Raw genomic sequence first — 16,267 nt, 5'->3', positions numbered from 1 at the left:
AGATGTAATATCCAACATATTACCTCCTAAACCCACTTTCTTAGAAAAAAGAAAAAATACGGGAACAAACTAATTAGCCATGATGAAACATAAAAGACACTGCTGTCATTTAGAAAAGAACGTGCACTGACACCTGCAATCGAGAACTGTCACATGATTTCCTCTTAGCGAGGCTGACATTAGCTCCATTTTGACAGGTTTACAGACATTAATATACACCTGTCATTGCAGAAGTCCCATCTGAGTCAAGTGGTTCCTGTCAAAAACACAGGGAACAGAGTGTTTCAAGTATAGGTTCGAGATCTGATGTGTGTGTTAATGTAGACAATTCACTCGTGCAGACATGAATCAACAGGGTGGGATTGAAATATCGCTTCACAACCCAGTCCCCCATCTCAGGTTGCCAAAACAGTCTCAGTGTCAGAGTTAGATATGTCTGTGATAATGTCCCATTAAAGCAATCACTTGTGAAAAAGAAGTGCGCTGAGTGTTGACTAACTAAATCACAAAAATTTTAACTGTAGTGTTATTTGACATAGCATTTAAAGTTGACATATTCTAATTAATATTTTAATTTACAATCCACTGTCTACTTCAACCATATCTCAAAGACAACACAAGTAATTATAAAATTGTATATAAAGATAGCAGTTAATAGCAGTCTCTTGGGTGTTTGGTTGCTCTTTTATCAAGCAGCTTTCCAAATACAGGAAACTAATTTCTATAGCAATTTAGTCTCCTAAATCAAGTACCTGCAGGGAAAATGTGCTTTGTAATTCTGGGCTATTTTAAACAGCATACTGAATCAGTTCGAATCAAAGACGGTTGCATGACGTCTCAGATGAGTAGAGCATTACATTTAAACAAAAATTCCATAATTCACAAGAGTATTTTAGAACCTTCCCAGAATTTCTTTAAGCATATGTCAACTTTTTCAAAAAATATATTTTGGTCACACTTTATTTTAGGGTCCAATTCACACTATTAACTAACCATTAACTATAACTTTAGCCTCAATTAAATCCTTATTTTATGCTTACTTATAGTTTATAAGGTAGTTGTTAAGTTTAGGGTATTGGGTAGGATTATGGATGTCATGCATTATATGTACTTTATAAGCACTAATAAACAGCCAATATGATAATAATAGACATGCTAATAAGCAACTAGTTATTAGTGTGGATTGGACCCTATACTAAAGTGTTACCTATATTTTTTACAACTTTTTTTCTAATTTTCCAAGGAACACCAAGCATACCAATTTATCCAGCAATGCAGCAGCTGTTCTTTTTTCATAGTGAGTTTAAACACTAAATAAGACTCAACTTGCACAATTACCCACTTGACCATGAGAATCTAGTACATTAGCTATTTCACACTGCAGTCTAGAGCGCTTTGACAAGCCCTGAACACCATCAGAGAAAAGTGAACTTGTTCACTGATGCTTCAAAGTTATTCATGCTGTACGCTTGTCATGACAGAATTGGCAGAAGTTGTGGAAGCTAATAAACCTGGGCAGAATTGCTGAAAGTGATGGTATTCTCAAGTCCATCTCATCTTCAGGAGATGTAGTCATTTATACATATGTGACCCTGGACCACAAAATCAGTCAGAAGTTTTTAATTGAGATTTATAAATCACATAAAAGCTGAATAAATAAGCTATCTATTGATGTATGCTTTGTTAGGATAGGACGATATCTGGCTGAGATACAACTATTTTTGAAAATCAGGAATCTGAGGGTGCAATATATATATATATATATATATATATATATATAGAGAGAGAGAGAGAGAGAGAGAGAGAGAGAGAGAGAGCGAGAGAGAGAAAATCGCCTTTAAAGTTGTCATTAGCAATGCATATTACTAGTCAAAAATTAAGTTTCAAAATATCTTCATGGTCTTTGCTTAATATCCTAATGATTTCTGGCAAAAAAAAAAAAAAAGATAATTCTGATCCATGCTATATATTGTTGGCTATTCCGCCTTGCAAAGGCAAAAGAGTGTAACTTAGATTTTGGTCGAAAATAAGTTATTTAAATTTTTGGGACATTCTTTATCATGTGCATATGTATCTTGAGTCAATTACATTGTTTTTCCATGAAAATAATGGGTCGTCTCAACTGTAACTTCAAATAGCTCCAGAGAAACCAAAGCAGGAAACTGTATAACACCAGTTAGTGCTCGTCATTTTGTTTGCAATGCTCAAATTGCGTTTGTTTAACTGCGTGTCAAAATGAAGTTACAGTGCTGGCTTGGAGTTTTTTTTCCTGTCCTTTAATGTCTGCCGCATTTAAATTACAGCGTAAATAAACAAATTAGATACATCACAATCGACCAACAGCTCCATATAATAAAAGCAATGTAAAGACTAGATACCTTAGTAGCACTACGTAATCGTGAATCATAACCTTTAAAGATTTTTTTTCTTTTTTAATGCAGGTTATTCACCAGGATTTCACATTTGGATGTGTGTGGACTCGGATGCCATAGCAATGTAGCTTGATCAATCATAAAATCAGTAGTATACTAACAGTTTGCAAATCCATGTCCTACCTTTTCTTGTAACCTGATAAAATCAATCCATGGTGATGAACGTCATAGGAGATGTTTAATACACAAGCATTCTGAGCATTTTTCCGGCTTGCTGGCGTTCTTTTAGGTTAGGCTATTTTAGGTTTAAGTCAATATAAAAACAATTATGCTATGTCTAGCATTATTTTATGTTAGTGAGCATAGCAAATAATTTGGTTGCAAAACGGTGTCCACTCACATGTTTAACTTTTAGTCTGCTTGTTTTACGGTCACAAAATTACAATTAATACAGTCACATTACTATAAGCTATAGCCTATTTGAAATAGCCCATGATCACTAGATTTTATACAAATGTTACTGTAACGATTTTGTTAATGGTGATCATCAACCAAATATTGATAATGTGGAAGTTACCGCCTTTTCCCTTGGTGTGACACTCTTTCTGCAGACAATGCAAAGGCAGAGTACAGTAACTTAATAAGTTTGAGCTTTTATGTAGATCATTTTCCTTTCTAAAACATCTAAATGCCTAATTTCAAGTGTCTTACATATTATTAATTTTGGCTGGACAAATAAAAAACTTTAAAGTAATTGTTCTGTTTTACACTCTATAGAGCCCCCTTCCTCAAATCTTACCCTGGAGGTCCAATGCACTGCAGAGTTTAGCTCCAACCCTGATCAAAGTCACCTGTCTGCCATTTTCGAATGATCCCAAAGACATTGATTGACACTGATTAGCATGCTCAGGTGTGTTTGATTAGGGTTAGCGCTAAACTCTGCAGGAAAGTGGACCTCGAAGTCCAGATTTGAGGATCCCTGCTCTAGAGAGTAAAGTTTTGGGGTTTTTTTGTTACAAATATACCCAATTTACTTATGACTGATTTTGTGGTCCAGGGTCACATATACAGTATGTAACCACACTTTAATTTCTAAGATACATTTATATATTTTCAGAAGAAACTGTGAGTGTTTGGCCATGCAAACTCTCGTTGCCAAGGCATTGATATGTATTTGCTAGGCACATTATACAGTAGGTCACTGGTAGCCAAAAAAAGCATATCAAGGAAAACAATATTAATACCCATGGTTCCTGACGATATATTGAGGTCAAACGGTTGGTATGTGCATGAAACTGAATATATTTACAACATTATTAACTATAACCTCAGGCAAATGATCTGGACTGATGTCCGGTTTGCGAAAGAACCAGTTCAAAAGAATGATTCTTTTTAGTGAACTGAACAAACTAATTTTGTGATTGTGATCAAAACTCGATCAAAACTCGTCTTTACACATGCCTGACAGTCACTCCGACTTGAAATGAGTCAATATACTGACATATGGTATATAATGCTTGGTTTTGCCAACACATTCAGCGGTCCAGTTTCTCCAACAGTCACTGATATAAGGAAAAAGTTCGGACTCAAACAGAAGACCGACAAGCCAGTGATATGAATGTGTGTGAACTGAGCACTGGAATGAAGGGACGGAATGAACATTTTGATTGTTTCTCAGTGTTGTGTATGTATGTTTCACACCATTATTGGGTGTATGTTACACCATTGCACGATTAATGAAACAAACTGTACTAACTGTTGTGTTCCCTGAAACAAACTGTACCAAAAAAATCTGTTTGTGTAAAAGAATCAGACTTCTCAATTTGGATTACAAGTAAAAATATTCTAAATAATTATAAATTTCTTGAATGATCATTTCATTTCTTTAGAACTAAATATATGGTCGAAAGCCACAGGTATTAATTTTGTGTTATGTGATTTATATATTTTCAAGGATAGCCAGCCTCTGCATTGCATTTTTTCAATCACTAAGGTCCATGGTTACAGCTAAAAAAAATTTGGTTACAGCTAAAAAAAAAGTTTAATGTTCTACTGAAGAAAATGAGTGTAATGAGTGATTGTGGATCTGTGGTTTCTAGGATGTTATGGGTGATTGCTAGGGTGTGATGAGTAGGGTTTAGAGTGTTAAGGATGTGGATGTTGTGGTATTGCTGGAATGTTATGGGTGGTTTCTATGATAATGCTTTACTGTTTTAGGTTGTTGAAACACACTTAGCCATTGTTAGGGTACTATGAATCGTTGCAAGGGTATGGCTAGTGTGTTATGGGTAGTTTGTAGGGTATTGTTTGGGTGCTATTGGTGGTTACCAGGATGCTATGGCTGGTTTCTATTATATTGCTAGGGTTTTCAAGGTGGCTATAAGATGTTTCTTTACTAAGACAAGTCAAAACAATGGTCCTAGTGCCCCCAGTCCAGTGATATTCTGGCACAGCTACATGCTCTGAGGTATCAATCATTCCTAGCACACTTAAGGGGTCTGTTCAGATCCCGTACACCAAATATGAGCATTAACAACCATATGTGCCTGCTCGCTCAGAGTAAGAGGTAAGCAGTGCTGGGTAGTAAGTGATTACATGTAATCAGATTCCAAAAATTAAGTGGTTGTTATTAGATTATTTTAAAATACTCATAATAAAACCAAAGATTCTTTTTATTGATTGATGATTACATAGTTCTCACACAAAAGCAATACATTATTCAGAATTTATTGTAAAACAGTCTTCCAGTTTTGTGGACATTCACATAGGGACCAGTCACTAGTCAGGTGGCCATAAATGCATATAAAACTGAGAGGCCATTATTGCTGGATAGTAATTGATTACATGCAATCTGGATTATGTAATCTGATTCAAAAAATTGTAATTAGAATATATTACATTTTAAAATAATCAGTAATCAGACTACAGTTACTTTTTACTGGTCACATGATTGAATATTATTCATACAATTACAATTGATTCTAGCTAATTCTTCATTTTCACTTTTATTTATTTATTTTTTTTAATCCGTGCTTTTGTCTTTTTAAACACATCAAACTGCAAAAATTCACATTATTTCTTATTTACATATAAGCTGGGATTCAATTTTTTTTGTTAGCTGGAGCTTATTCATCTAATATATTTACTTGAAATACTTCCTGGGATTTTAAGGTAAGTTAATAATTAAGTAATAAATTTGCATGTTCACAGTCCACTCATGTTGGTACAATATCATCATGGTACAAGATTATCCTATTTAAATCAATGTGATATGAGGATAAGGTAAAAAGTGATCAAAAAGTATACTTATTATATTACCTAAAATGTGTAATGTAATGGATTATGTTATAATTTACAACTACAATTTTTGTTATGTAATGTGGAATCAGTATCAAACTAACATTTATAATTAATCTACAAAGTACTGGAGATAAGAGGTTGCTTTCAGTTCATTCTCTATTGGAGCTGAGTGACAGATCTCATACAGGAGATTGTGGCAATGACAGTGAAAGAGAGTGATGACAGAGTCAAAAATGTGATGAATGTTCAACGACATGCAAATGAGAGGCAAAGAAACTTGTGACAGCCAGTCAATACAGTGAAGGCAGTGAGGGTTGTCATAAGCATTTTATAGGTTTGTCATAAGCAAATCAAATAATTACATTGCATACTACTATATTCAATTCAGATCTTAAGTTTATAATTGTTTATATGCTTGTTAGTTTTTTTTTAAATTAGGGGATCCACACGGTAACAGTCTCTAGCAAGAACCACTAATAAAGTGTACTCACCTGGTCTTCAAAAGAAAGTGCTTGTCCCACATCACGAGGGAAGCCATCTATAACTATACCGCTGGCCTCTGGAATCTTCATTATCTTCTGCTTGATCTCAGTTATGGTTGTTTCCTAATGGGCATGAATAACATATACAGGTCAAAATATAACATAAAATGTAACATAACATCCAAATGTACATAATTAGTAAGAACAAACTAAGATAAAACTATCAAATGTGAGCTGTCACAGAGGATTCTAGCAATTTCAATTTACTGTTTTTCTTTTTTCCACTGTAAATTGTAAGATACATTCTTGTTTTTTACTTCCAAAACAATACTTTTAACAGTATTTTACTGTAAAATCATGTGAAGTGCCCCATTAGGTCAATTACATGTTTTTACAGGAGTAAATGAACCGTTAACCAATTAATAGGTTTTTACTAGGGCTGGGACAACGCGTCGAGGTCATCGATGACATTGATGCAAAATATGTGCATCGATTTGTTGACCTGTTTTTATTTCTCTAAAAAACGTTTGCAAAACGTTTACCTTATGTGCGCTGAATTTACGCGATGGCCGGATCAACATTCTGTCCAATGTTATATAACCAATCCAGGGGTTTTTCTGCATCAATCTTTTTTTTTGGCGGCTGTCAAAGCCTTATTTGATTGGTGAGTGATGTAGAATAGAATGACTGCGGCGCCTGACGGCGCGTACGAGAGAGAGCCCCAGCTCACAGTCTTCAAACAACACGAGCGCTTCTTGCTCTCTCCCTCCCTTGTAAATATTAATCAAAATCATTAAACACGATAGAAAAAGGGTGAACCACCAAAGTTTCACGCGCACTCATGCACTCAGTCTTCAAACTACACGAGCGCTGTCTTGCTCTCTCTCTCTCTCTCTCTCTCTCTCTCTCTCCCTCATGCATATCAACCAAAATCATTAGACACGATAGAAATAGGGCGGAACGCCAAAGTTTCACGTGGAGCATTCAGAGATTTTTTTTCTCCATGACAGGCTCCTGGCTCCCACTGTTATTTTATTTTATTTTTTTTATTTTTGGAAAAGCACTCTCTGTATTAGCTTAAAGCCCTCAAGTTTACATTGGTTACTGTATTCTTTCAATTGCTCTTAACAAGTATTTTGGGTGACCTTTTTTTATTGAATGCTAGACATCAAGTTGTTGTTATTTTCATCTGAAAGAAGAACTTTTTTTTCAGTAAGCTAGGCCCTACGTGTTCAATAAGCTTGTTTCAGTAAGCTATGTGTTTTTAAGGCTTCAAGGTTTTATTGAATGCTGTCTATATACAAGTGCAAAGTAATGCATTCTTAGTCTTTTATTTTGTAATTTTAAGAGCAATAAACATATATTGCAATGTTAAGGAATTCATGTTTTTTTTTCATTCAGATATGTAAATCAACATGTATAAATTGTTAGTAGTCAATTAATGGGGAGATAATCGAAATCGAATCGGCCTGAAAAAATTAATCGTTAGATTAATCGATGCATCGAAAAAATAATCGCTAGATTAATCGTTTTAAAAAATATAGTTTATCCCAGCCCTAGTTTTTACTATAGCATTTTTACATTTACATTTTACATTATGATCGCAATTTTGAAATCAGCACATACAAGTCACCCTCTAATTACTGTACTTCAATAGCAGTTGATTGGTTGTTTCAATAGCAGACATGGTTGCTCGTTCAACAAGCAGCTTTCCAAATACAGGAAACTCATTTCTGTAGCAATTTAGTCCTCATAGATCAAGTACCAGTAGGGACAATGTGCTTTGTAATTCTAGGCTGTTTTTAAAAGCATACGATGGAGATCTAACGTCAGTACCAGATTGTTCTAAAAATAACTCTTACATCAGACATCAATTGCTGCCCAGTATGGACTGCAATTCGTGTGTGACCAAATGCTCTTTTTACAGTTTTTACCACTATCTAAAGCGATCCAGGCACGGTTCAAAGCAGAGGACATTTTTAGAATGCAAACAGACTGCCAACCACAAACCAAACGCCAATGTCCAAAACACTGTCTTGCATCACATCCAGATCCAACAGCCGGTCTCCCTTATATGCAAAGCTGTATGTGGTTTGATCAAGCTCATGATAAAATGAATGTGAACAAGAATTCATATGTTTTTGAGGAAAATCGATCCAGCAGAAATTGTGAATCAGTTGGATCTGCTTTTAAAATGCACATAGTTTGCAATTGAAATCTTTTTTCAATCCTTCTGGCTTTTAGAATTAAAAAATAATGTCATTTTTTACACAAACAAAAGAGATATCCTTGAAAAATGCCTTTGAGTTATGTGTTAATATAATAAAGGTAAGCAGTGTTTACTACTACTCCTGTTGTGCACATGAATCAGCAATCAACATTCGAGTGCATGATGTGAGTCTGTTCGCAATCGAAGGTAAACACACATTATATTTGCTGCTTTGATGCACAATGTACTCAAAGGTCTAAAGTCATCCATAACTGCCCTATAACGCAAGAATGGCATAGAGTCAGGGTTTCCACTCAAAAGATAAAAGAAAATGTGATTCTTTGAAGTAAAATCTCTTTAAATATATTATATTATAAAGTTTTACACATTGTGTTTTTGTGTGACTATAAAGTAACTGCATTATGGGGTTGTTTTTAACTTTTAATTAACCTTAATGTTAAGGAAACATTCTCCAAACAAAATGGGAACATTCCATGTACATAAAATAGGTTTTAAAAACTTTTTAAACTTTTAGTGCTTTTCTAGAGTATTAAGCCTTAAATGTTTACTATCTATCTGACTGGTTTCTTCTTTAAATTACAAACCCGATTGCAAAAATGTTGGGACCCTGTACAAATTGTGAGTAAAAAAGGAATGGAATAATTTACAAATCTCATAAACTTACATTTTATTCACAATAGAATATAGATAACAAATCAAATGTGGAAGGTGAGACATTTTGAAATGTCATGCCAAATATTGGCTCATTTAGGATTTCATGAGAGCTAGATATTCCAAAAAAAAGTTGGGACAGGTAGCAATAAGAGGCCGGAAAAGCTCAATGTACATATACATTTTACATGTACAATTTGCAACTTATTAGGTCAATTGGCAACATGATTGGGTGTGAAAAGAGCCTCTCAGAGTGGCAGTGTCTCTCAGAAGTCAAGATGGGTAGAGGATCACCAATTCCCCCAATGCTGCAGTGAAAAATAGTGGAGCACTATCAGAAAGAAGCTTCTCAGAGAAAAATTACAAAGAGTTTGAAGTTATCATCATCTACAGTGCATAATATTATCCAAAGATTCAGAGAATCTGGAACAATCTCATAAGGGTCAAGGCCGGAAAACCATACTGGATGCCTGTGATCTTTTGGACCTTAGACGGCACTGCATCACATACAGGAATGCTACTGTAATGGAAATCACAACATGGGCTCAGGATTACTTCCAGAAAACATTGTCGGTGACCACAATCCACCGTGCCATTTGCCGTTGCCGGCTAAAACTCTATAGATCCAAAAAGAAGCCATATCTAAACATGATCCAGAAGCGCAGGCTTCTCTGAGCCAAGGCTCATTTAAAATGGACTTTGGCAAAGTGGAAAACTGTTCTGTGGTCAGATGAATCAAAATCTGAAGTTCTTTTTGGAAAACTGGGACGCCATGTTATCTGGACTAAAGAGGACAAGGACAACCCAAGTTTTTATCATCGCTCAGTTCAGAAGCCTGCATCTCTGATGGTATGGGGTTGCATGAGTGTGTGTGGCATGGGCAGCTTACACATCTGGAAAGGCAGTATCAATACTGAAAGGTATATCCAAGTTCTAGAACAACATATACTCCCTTACAGACGTCGTCTGTATCAGGGAAGACCTTGCATTTTCCAACATGATAATACCAGACCAAATACTGCATCAATTACAACATCATGGTGGCCAAAACTGTTAGAACTCCTGACAGATCCGAAAATATTCTTCTGCAACTCAAGCCAATAACTTTCCCTTTAATTCACAATATATCTGTCTAGTTTATTTTCCAGTCCAGTCCATCATTTTCAATATACCTGCACATTCCTTCTAGGGGGGTCCATGGTTAACCGATTAACCGATTAACCGTTCAAAATTGCATAACCGAGTGAAACATTTTGCTCGGTTAAGTGACGTCAATGGCGTGCATTGAATTTAGTTGTAATACATTTTTGCACCACTAGAGACCGCCAGAGCGCTCCCAGACATTTGTAATGTCCACAAGAAGAAGTCATTTTTCTAATATGAAGCGGGCAAAGAAAAGTACAGCGTTGGAGCATTTTAAAATTGAGAGTGACAGGGCAAAATGCAAGTATTGCAATACAGTGCTTAGATATACTTCAAGTACAACCTCGTTGTTGTAATCTCAACAGCCAACACCCGGGCATCATTAGGCTGGCGACACACTTGATCTGTGGCGAAAGCGTCTCAGATGCGTGGCGTGTCTGTTTTTAATTCAGCTCCCATGTTAACAGGTTAGAGCTTGCCGACTGCCTGCGTGAGACGTGCGACTTGACGCGTGCATGCTAGAAATAGAACCGACGCCTTGTTGGAAGCATTTCCAGGAAAAATATAATAGGAAAATATGTTTATATGTCATGTCATACATATGAATTCATGACATTTTGATATTTGAAAGTCTATAGGTTGACATAAATTCAGATATAAATGTAATTGAAAAAAATAATAATAATAATTATTGATTTTCAAATATTGTACCTGTCAAACTTAGTCATAGCCTTAGCGAGGCGGCCGCGGAGCCTGCTTGTTACCTTCGCCTAAACACGGAAAGTTACATAACTATTACTAGAGCCTGTTCCTTTATAACATAGCCAAAGGTCGGTGTATATATGCTTTATACATTTTAAGCTTATTCTCAAATTCAGAGTGTGTTAGGGGGCGGGATTATTAGGCAGAGTTAATAGGATAATTTGACCGGAGAGATTACATTTTGTCTGACATTTCATTTCATTTTTTTTTCCGGCCAATGTCCGGCAATTACCGGACAACGGAAACCCTGGCGCACACTATGGTTAACCGAGTATTAACCGCTAAGGGCCTCGGTTAACGGTTAATGAAAAACCTAAAAACGTGCAGCCCTAATTCCTTCCATCACAGGTAGTTCCAGCTATAGTTCATTTTGTGGTTATTTTAATGGCCAATTCAACAAAAACAACTGAAACCTCTTAAACTCTAACAATTTTGGTCACCACTGTATATATATATATATACAGTATATTAATGTTAGTTAATGCATTAACTAATTCATCAACAAATGCAATCTTACTTGTAAGGTGTTACGGAAATGTGAATAGAAATGACGAAATGGGCAAACAAATAAATGCCCCAGAGAGACACGTCTTGTTATAGTTGTCTTTTTAACACCTTGAGTCCAAAATAGAAAGAAAAATTCAAGAATCAGTGACACAGCACTTGTCAAGACTGAAAGTCTTATATAAATACCACATGCAATATTACATTTCATTGACGATTAAAAATGATGGATGGTAATTATTCCTTGCACAATGTCTGATAGCATCTATCATTACTTCCTGCCTTTTGTTATACTGAGAGTAGACAGGCAAAGTCGCAGGACACTGAACAGACACACTCTTAAAAATAAAGGTGCATCATGGTGCCATATAAGAACGGTTCTAAATGGTTTCATGAAGAACCTTTAACATCTGAAGAATCTTTCTGTTTCACAATATATTCTTTGTGGCAAAAGAAGGTTCTTCAGATTCTAAAAAGGTACCAAAAATCTTTCTTCTATGGCATCGCTATGAAGAAACTTTTAAGCAACTTTGTTTTTAATAGTGAATGTGTTTGGTCAGATGTTTGGTACAGACTGATTTAGTAGCTTATTTTAATAATTTTTTTTTGTATTTTTGTAAATGTTTACTCGTACTTTCTGTACACTTTCTAAGCTTTCTCATGTAACAATCAATATGTATGATTTGTTCAGGTGTATCTTATGACACAGAGACTGGTATACATTCCCTTTTACAGTCTGGGGAGAGTCTCCTCTAATCCAGGAAGTCATTAGTGGAAGGTGGCTTTATTTCCCTGACAGTGACCTGTGTATCAGTACAATGGACTAAAGATTAAATGACAAGGGTTGCTCATTTTATCCTCTAGTCAATAATATTAGCAGACAGACTGCTTCTTCTAAAAATGAACAAAGCATTTCTGGAATTCTTCAGGGAATCAACAACCAGTAGGGGCTCTTCTCTTCTGTTTCTCTTTCAAAAGCCTTCCTGCCTAAAATGCAGTGCCCTCATTTCCAGCACCACACTTCTGTGCTCTGTTCTCAAATGGAAAGTTAATATGCAGGAAAGGGATTGTGGGTACATTGTTATAGGGACGGAAATTTAGGAAGTGGTCTTATTGTTAGGTCTGGTAATATACAACCCCAAAAATTAGTACTGTAAGTACTTGAGTTACTTTCACCCAACTGAGATTGTCACTTCAATAACAGACCCTTTATTCGTAAAGAAAGGAAGAAATTAACTCAGGAAATATCTAATTTGGAGCCATGTCTAAAGATCTGCAAGCCATTTTAACTCTTCCATCTAACCACATCTAAACCAAAATGAGTGATAACCTTTACCCCTTAATTTTGATTCAAAATGTATTTAATAGTCCCCCTGAAATGTGTTTTATCTGTGATAAATACAGCATGGCTAAAAACTATTATTCAAAACAATAAAATCTAAGAAAAACGTTCATTGAAGTATACATCCTTTTTGTACTGTAAAAATGAAAAAAAAAAAAATGTTGTGTTGCTGACATGAATTTAGCCCCATATACATTCACAACAACATTTTTCCAATTGTTCAATAATTATTCTAGATGCAACTTTTATGAACTCATATTAATTGAAAGGCTACACTGAATATTTGTGCTTTGTAAATGTATTTGCAGCACTACGTGTGTCACGTGTATATTCAATTTTGTTCTGTTTCGGTTTTCTGTTCCCGTTTGCCTTCCTGAGTTTCCTGGTTTGTTCTTATAGTTACTAAAAGCCACACACCTGTTTCAGTTCCTTTTTGATTACGTTCCCTTTATATTTAATGGTGCGTTCAAATAATGTCGGATAGATCATATTTACGTGTTGAGTTAATATTAAAGCCACCACAAAATCATTACTACGAGAGGGGAAAAAAATATTTTTCCAAGTTGGGCTGTGTCAGTGAGAAAATGTGTCGGATGCAATGGATGAAGCTAGAATAGATATACAGCATCTGTTTTGGTAGTAAATTTGTTGAAGTTCATAAAAAAAAAATTTGTAATAAAAATTATATATACATATGTTACAAAATATTATGTATAATTACCATAGAATATATAATGATTCCGCTTACATCACCTTCATTAATTGAAACTGTGTAAAAAAGCAACAAAAAAAACATTGATGCACATTCTTTATCATTCATCATTATGTAGGTGTAGTAAAAAAAATAAAAAAAGAATTTTATGCAGAAAAGTTCTGACCAAAATGACTACTACTGTACATACCTTATGCAGGTATGTATTTGAAACTAAAATGTATATGTTAAACAATTATTAATCATTGACACGTTCATGTCAACAACCTTTAATTTGTTAATTGTTCATTTAAGTGGAAATTACCAATCAGTGCTACTTATGATTATTTCCAAGACAACTTAAAATAATGATGCCAATTTATATTGTGCATTTAATTATGCAGAATTTTAATATTGAACACTGCATATGCGTCACAGTACTGCTGCATTGTAGGAGCATGGATAATTTTACTAACTTTAATAATGAAAAAATGAAAACACACATGGCAAAGTTGACATAAACAATTCCAGACACGGGAGAACAGAATGGGCTAGAACTCAAGGAACAGGTGATTACTAATAATGGGAAAAGGACAAATAAGGACAAACAGGAACATACATGTGGCAATATGCTTATAGGAATGTCACCTATAGTACATACAGCAATGATCCATCAAATACCACAGAAACTGGCATAATCAGTGATGTCAGGCAGATCATAATTTAAAATAAATATTTGTGTAGGTTAATGATTTAAAAAGGAAATGTTCTTTGTTTGCTTTTAAAATTGGCATTAGCATACATTACATTACACAACAATCCTTAAATGTATAGTGTCTTCTGTAAAAAGATGTAACTCTCTATGAATATGTAAATGATGTAAATCACATAATCTAATATGTTAATAAATATATTTGTGTATGTGTGTTGAATGTTGAAGTAAAAATAAATGTTACGAGCATTTGTTCAGTCTTCACATACTGTTCACATAAACTGGCATTTGGGATTCTAAAAATGGGTCAGTCTTTGATGGGAAAAATAGGATAAATAGGAATACTTCAAAAGTAAGAATCAAACTCAATTCTAAATATGACATTCTAGATTTTTTTTTTAAATATACATTTTTGGCCTTTTTATTCCTTTATTTTTCAGACAGGACATTGGAGAGATTACAGGAAAGTATTGGGTAGACAACAATCTGTAAAATAAATTATATTTGTGTTTGTGTGTGTGTGTGTGTTGTCCTATTTATTGACATATTTAATTGCTGAAATGTGTTTTGGACCTTTATATTCTCTTACGTCTCCTGTCTTCATGCACATACCTGTGGTGCCAGTTCCCCATTGGTGATGATCCTGGCAATCAGACTCCATTTCCTGTTGCTGGTGGCGTTATGGATCATCTTCTTCCTAAGTAGCTCACCCACTGAGACATATTCAAAGCCATAACGCTCTGCAATCTTCAGACACTGTGTACCTTTACCGCTGCCTGGGCCACCTGTTTGGGAAGATAGCAGCAAGACTTATGAACCCATACTGACTTACTCGCAGACACACACATTCCTGCCAAGAGGAAATGTAGCCTGTCATATTCAGACCAATATAACAATTTTATATTGCTTTTGTGTAAAATTTCAGTAAAGACGTTCATGTTGAGTCATTTTAGACAGCTAATCTAATTGTGCTCTGTAAAAGAAAATAGTAAAAAAATAAATAAAAAATAAATAGCCAAAACAGAATTAAAGGGGTCATGTGATGTTGCTAAAAAGAACATTATTTTGTGATTGCAAATCTCCCCACATCGTGATGTAAACATGTGGGGGCGTGTTAGAATGAGCTGTTTTAGGAAGGCATGGTTGACTCTTAACTTTTATAAAGAATATCTCTTTGGATTTGAGACTTTAGACTTTGCAACTACACAGATTTTCTTTATGCACCAAGAGCTTGTAACACTCTTAAAAGAAATAATTTTTTTTAATTGCATCATATGACCACTTTAACTGTCTCTGGGTGTTACGTTCCAGAATGCATCAGTGGTTTGAACAAATTGGTTGAGTTAAAAATTCAGTGACTCACTCATTCAGACAATCAATTGTTTGGTTCCTGAAAAAAGTTTTAATTAATCTGTTGAATGAATAATGCAATGAATCTTTCGTCGACAGTAATTTATCGCCACTTATAGGTGAAACAATGTAACCTGCTGAAAGAGTCACTGAAAAATCCTCACCAGTAATACACAGACTAATGGTATGTCTGCTCCAATAGAGACAAGTGGAGTAAACGATACAGTACACCACCTGAGTGCTGTTGGACTTTTAATCAGCAAATTATAGGACTAGAACTAATTGCTTTGTAATAATATTAATAAACATCCCAATATTAAAATATTTTACATACACCAAAGTGTATTATGGACTGAATTCCCAACAAGCTACAGACATTGGTTATCAGTATCAGTTTCTGCCACTGAAATGCATATCAGTTGGCCACCACAAGAAACAGAACTAAAACCCTGAAAATTTCCATAAACAAAATAGAAAGCCATGCAGTGATGGTACAGCTATCTCAAAAAGATAATACTGCAAGTGGGTGGTCACTTGACTGATGGGATATGCACATTATTTGCTTAAGGGTCACATTCTGCAGAGATAACTTTTCCCTCGCAAATTACATCAGCCAACTTAAAGAGACATACGTGCTGTTCAGGGAAGTCTGATAAGGCAGGAGGGAAATGTAAAGCTATCAGATAGCTCTGTCCAAACTATTAGCATCCCTAGTAAACAGCGTCCCT

At 35.0% G+C, this 16,267-nt stretch overlaps 1 protein-coding gene across 2 annotated transcripts in view; it reads right to left on the bottom strand.

Moving 5' to 3' along the window:
• ak5 (adenylate kinase 5) overlaps positions 1-16,267 on the bottom strand; it is a 113,184-nt gene that overhangs the window by 93,653 nt on the left and 3,264 nt on the right. For both annotated transcript variants that reach the window (XM_026206824.1, XM_026206825.1), the window contains exons 4-5: positions 14,802-14,974; positions 6,164-6,277 (exon numbers count right to left, since the gene is read on the bottom strand). In XM_026206824.1, the coding sequence (XP_026062609.1) occupies positions 6,164-6,277; positions 14,802-14,974 (287 nt within the window). The remainder of the gene's footprint in view (positions 1-6,163; positions 6,278-14,801; positions 14,975-16,267) is intronic.

Source organism: Carassius auratus, chromosome 27, assembly GCF_003368295.1.
Source record: "Carassius auratus strain Wakin chromosome 27, ASM336829v1, whole genome shotgun sequence".
In the NCBI taxonomy this organism is placed as follows: domain Eukaryota; kingdom Metazoa; phylum Chordata; class Actinopteri; order Cypriniformes; family Cyprinidae; genus Carassius; species Carassius auratus.
Note: the sequence above shows the minus strand (reverse complement) of the source record. Positions and strands in the feature narration are given on the sequence as shown.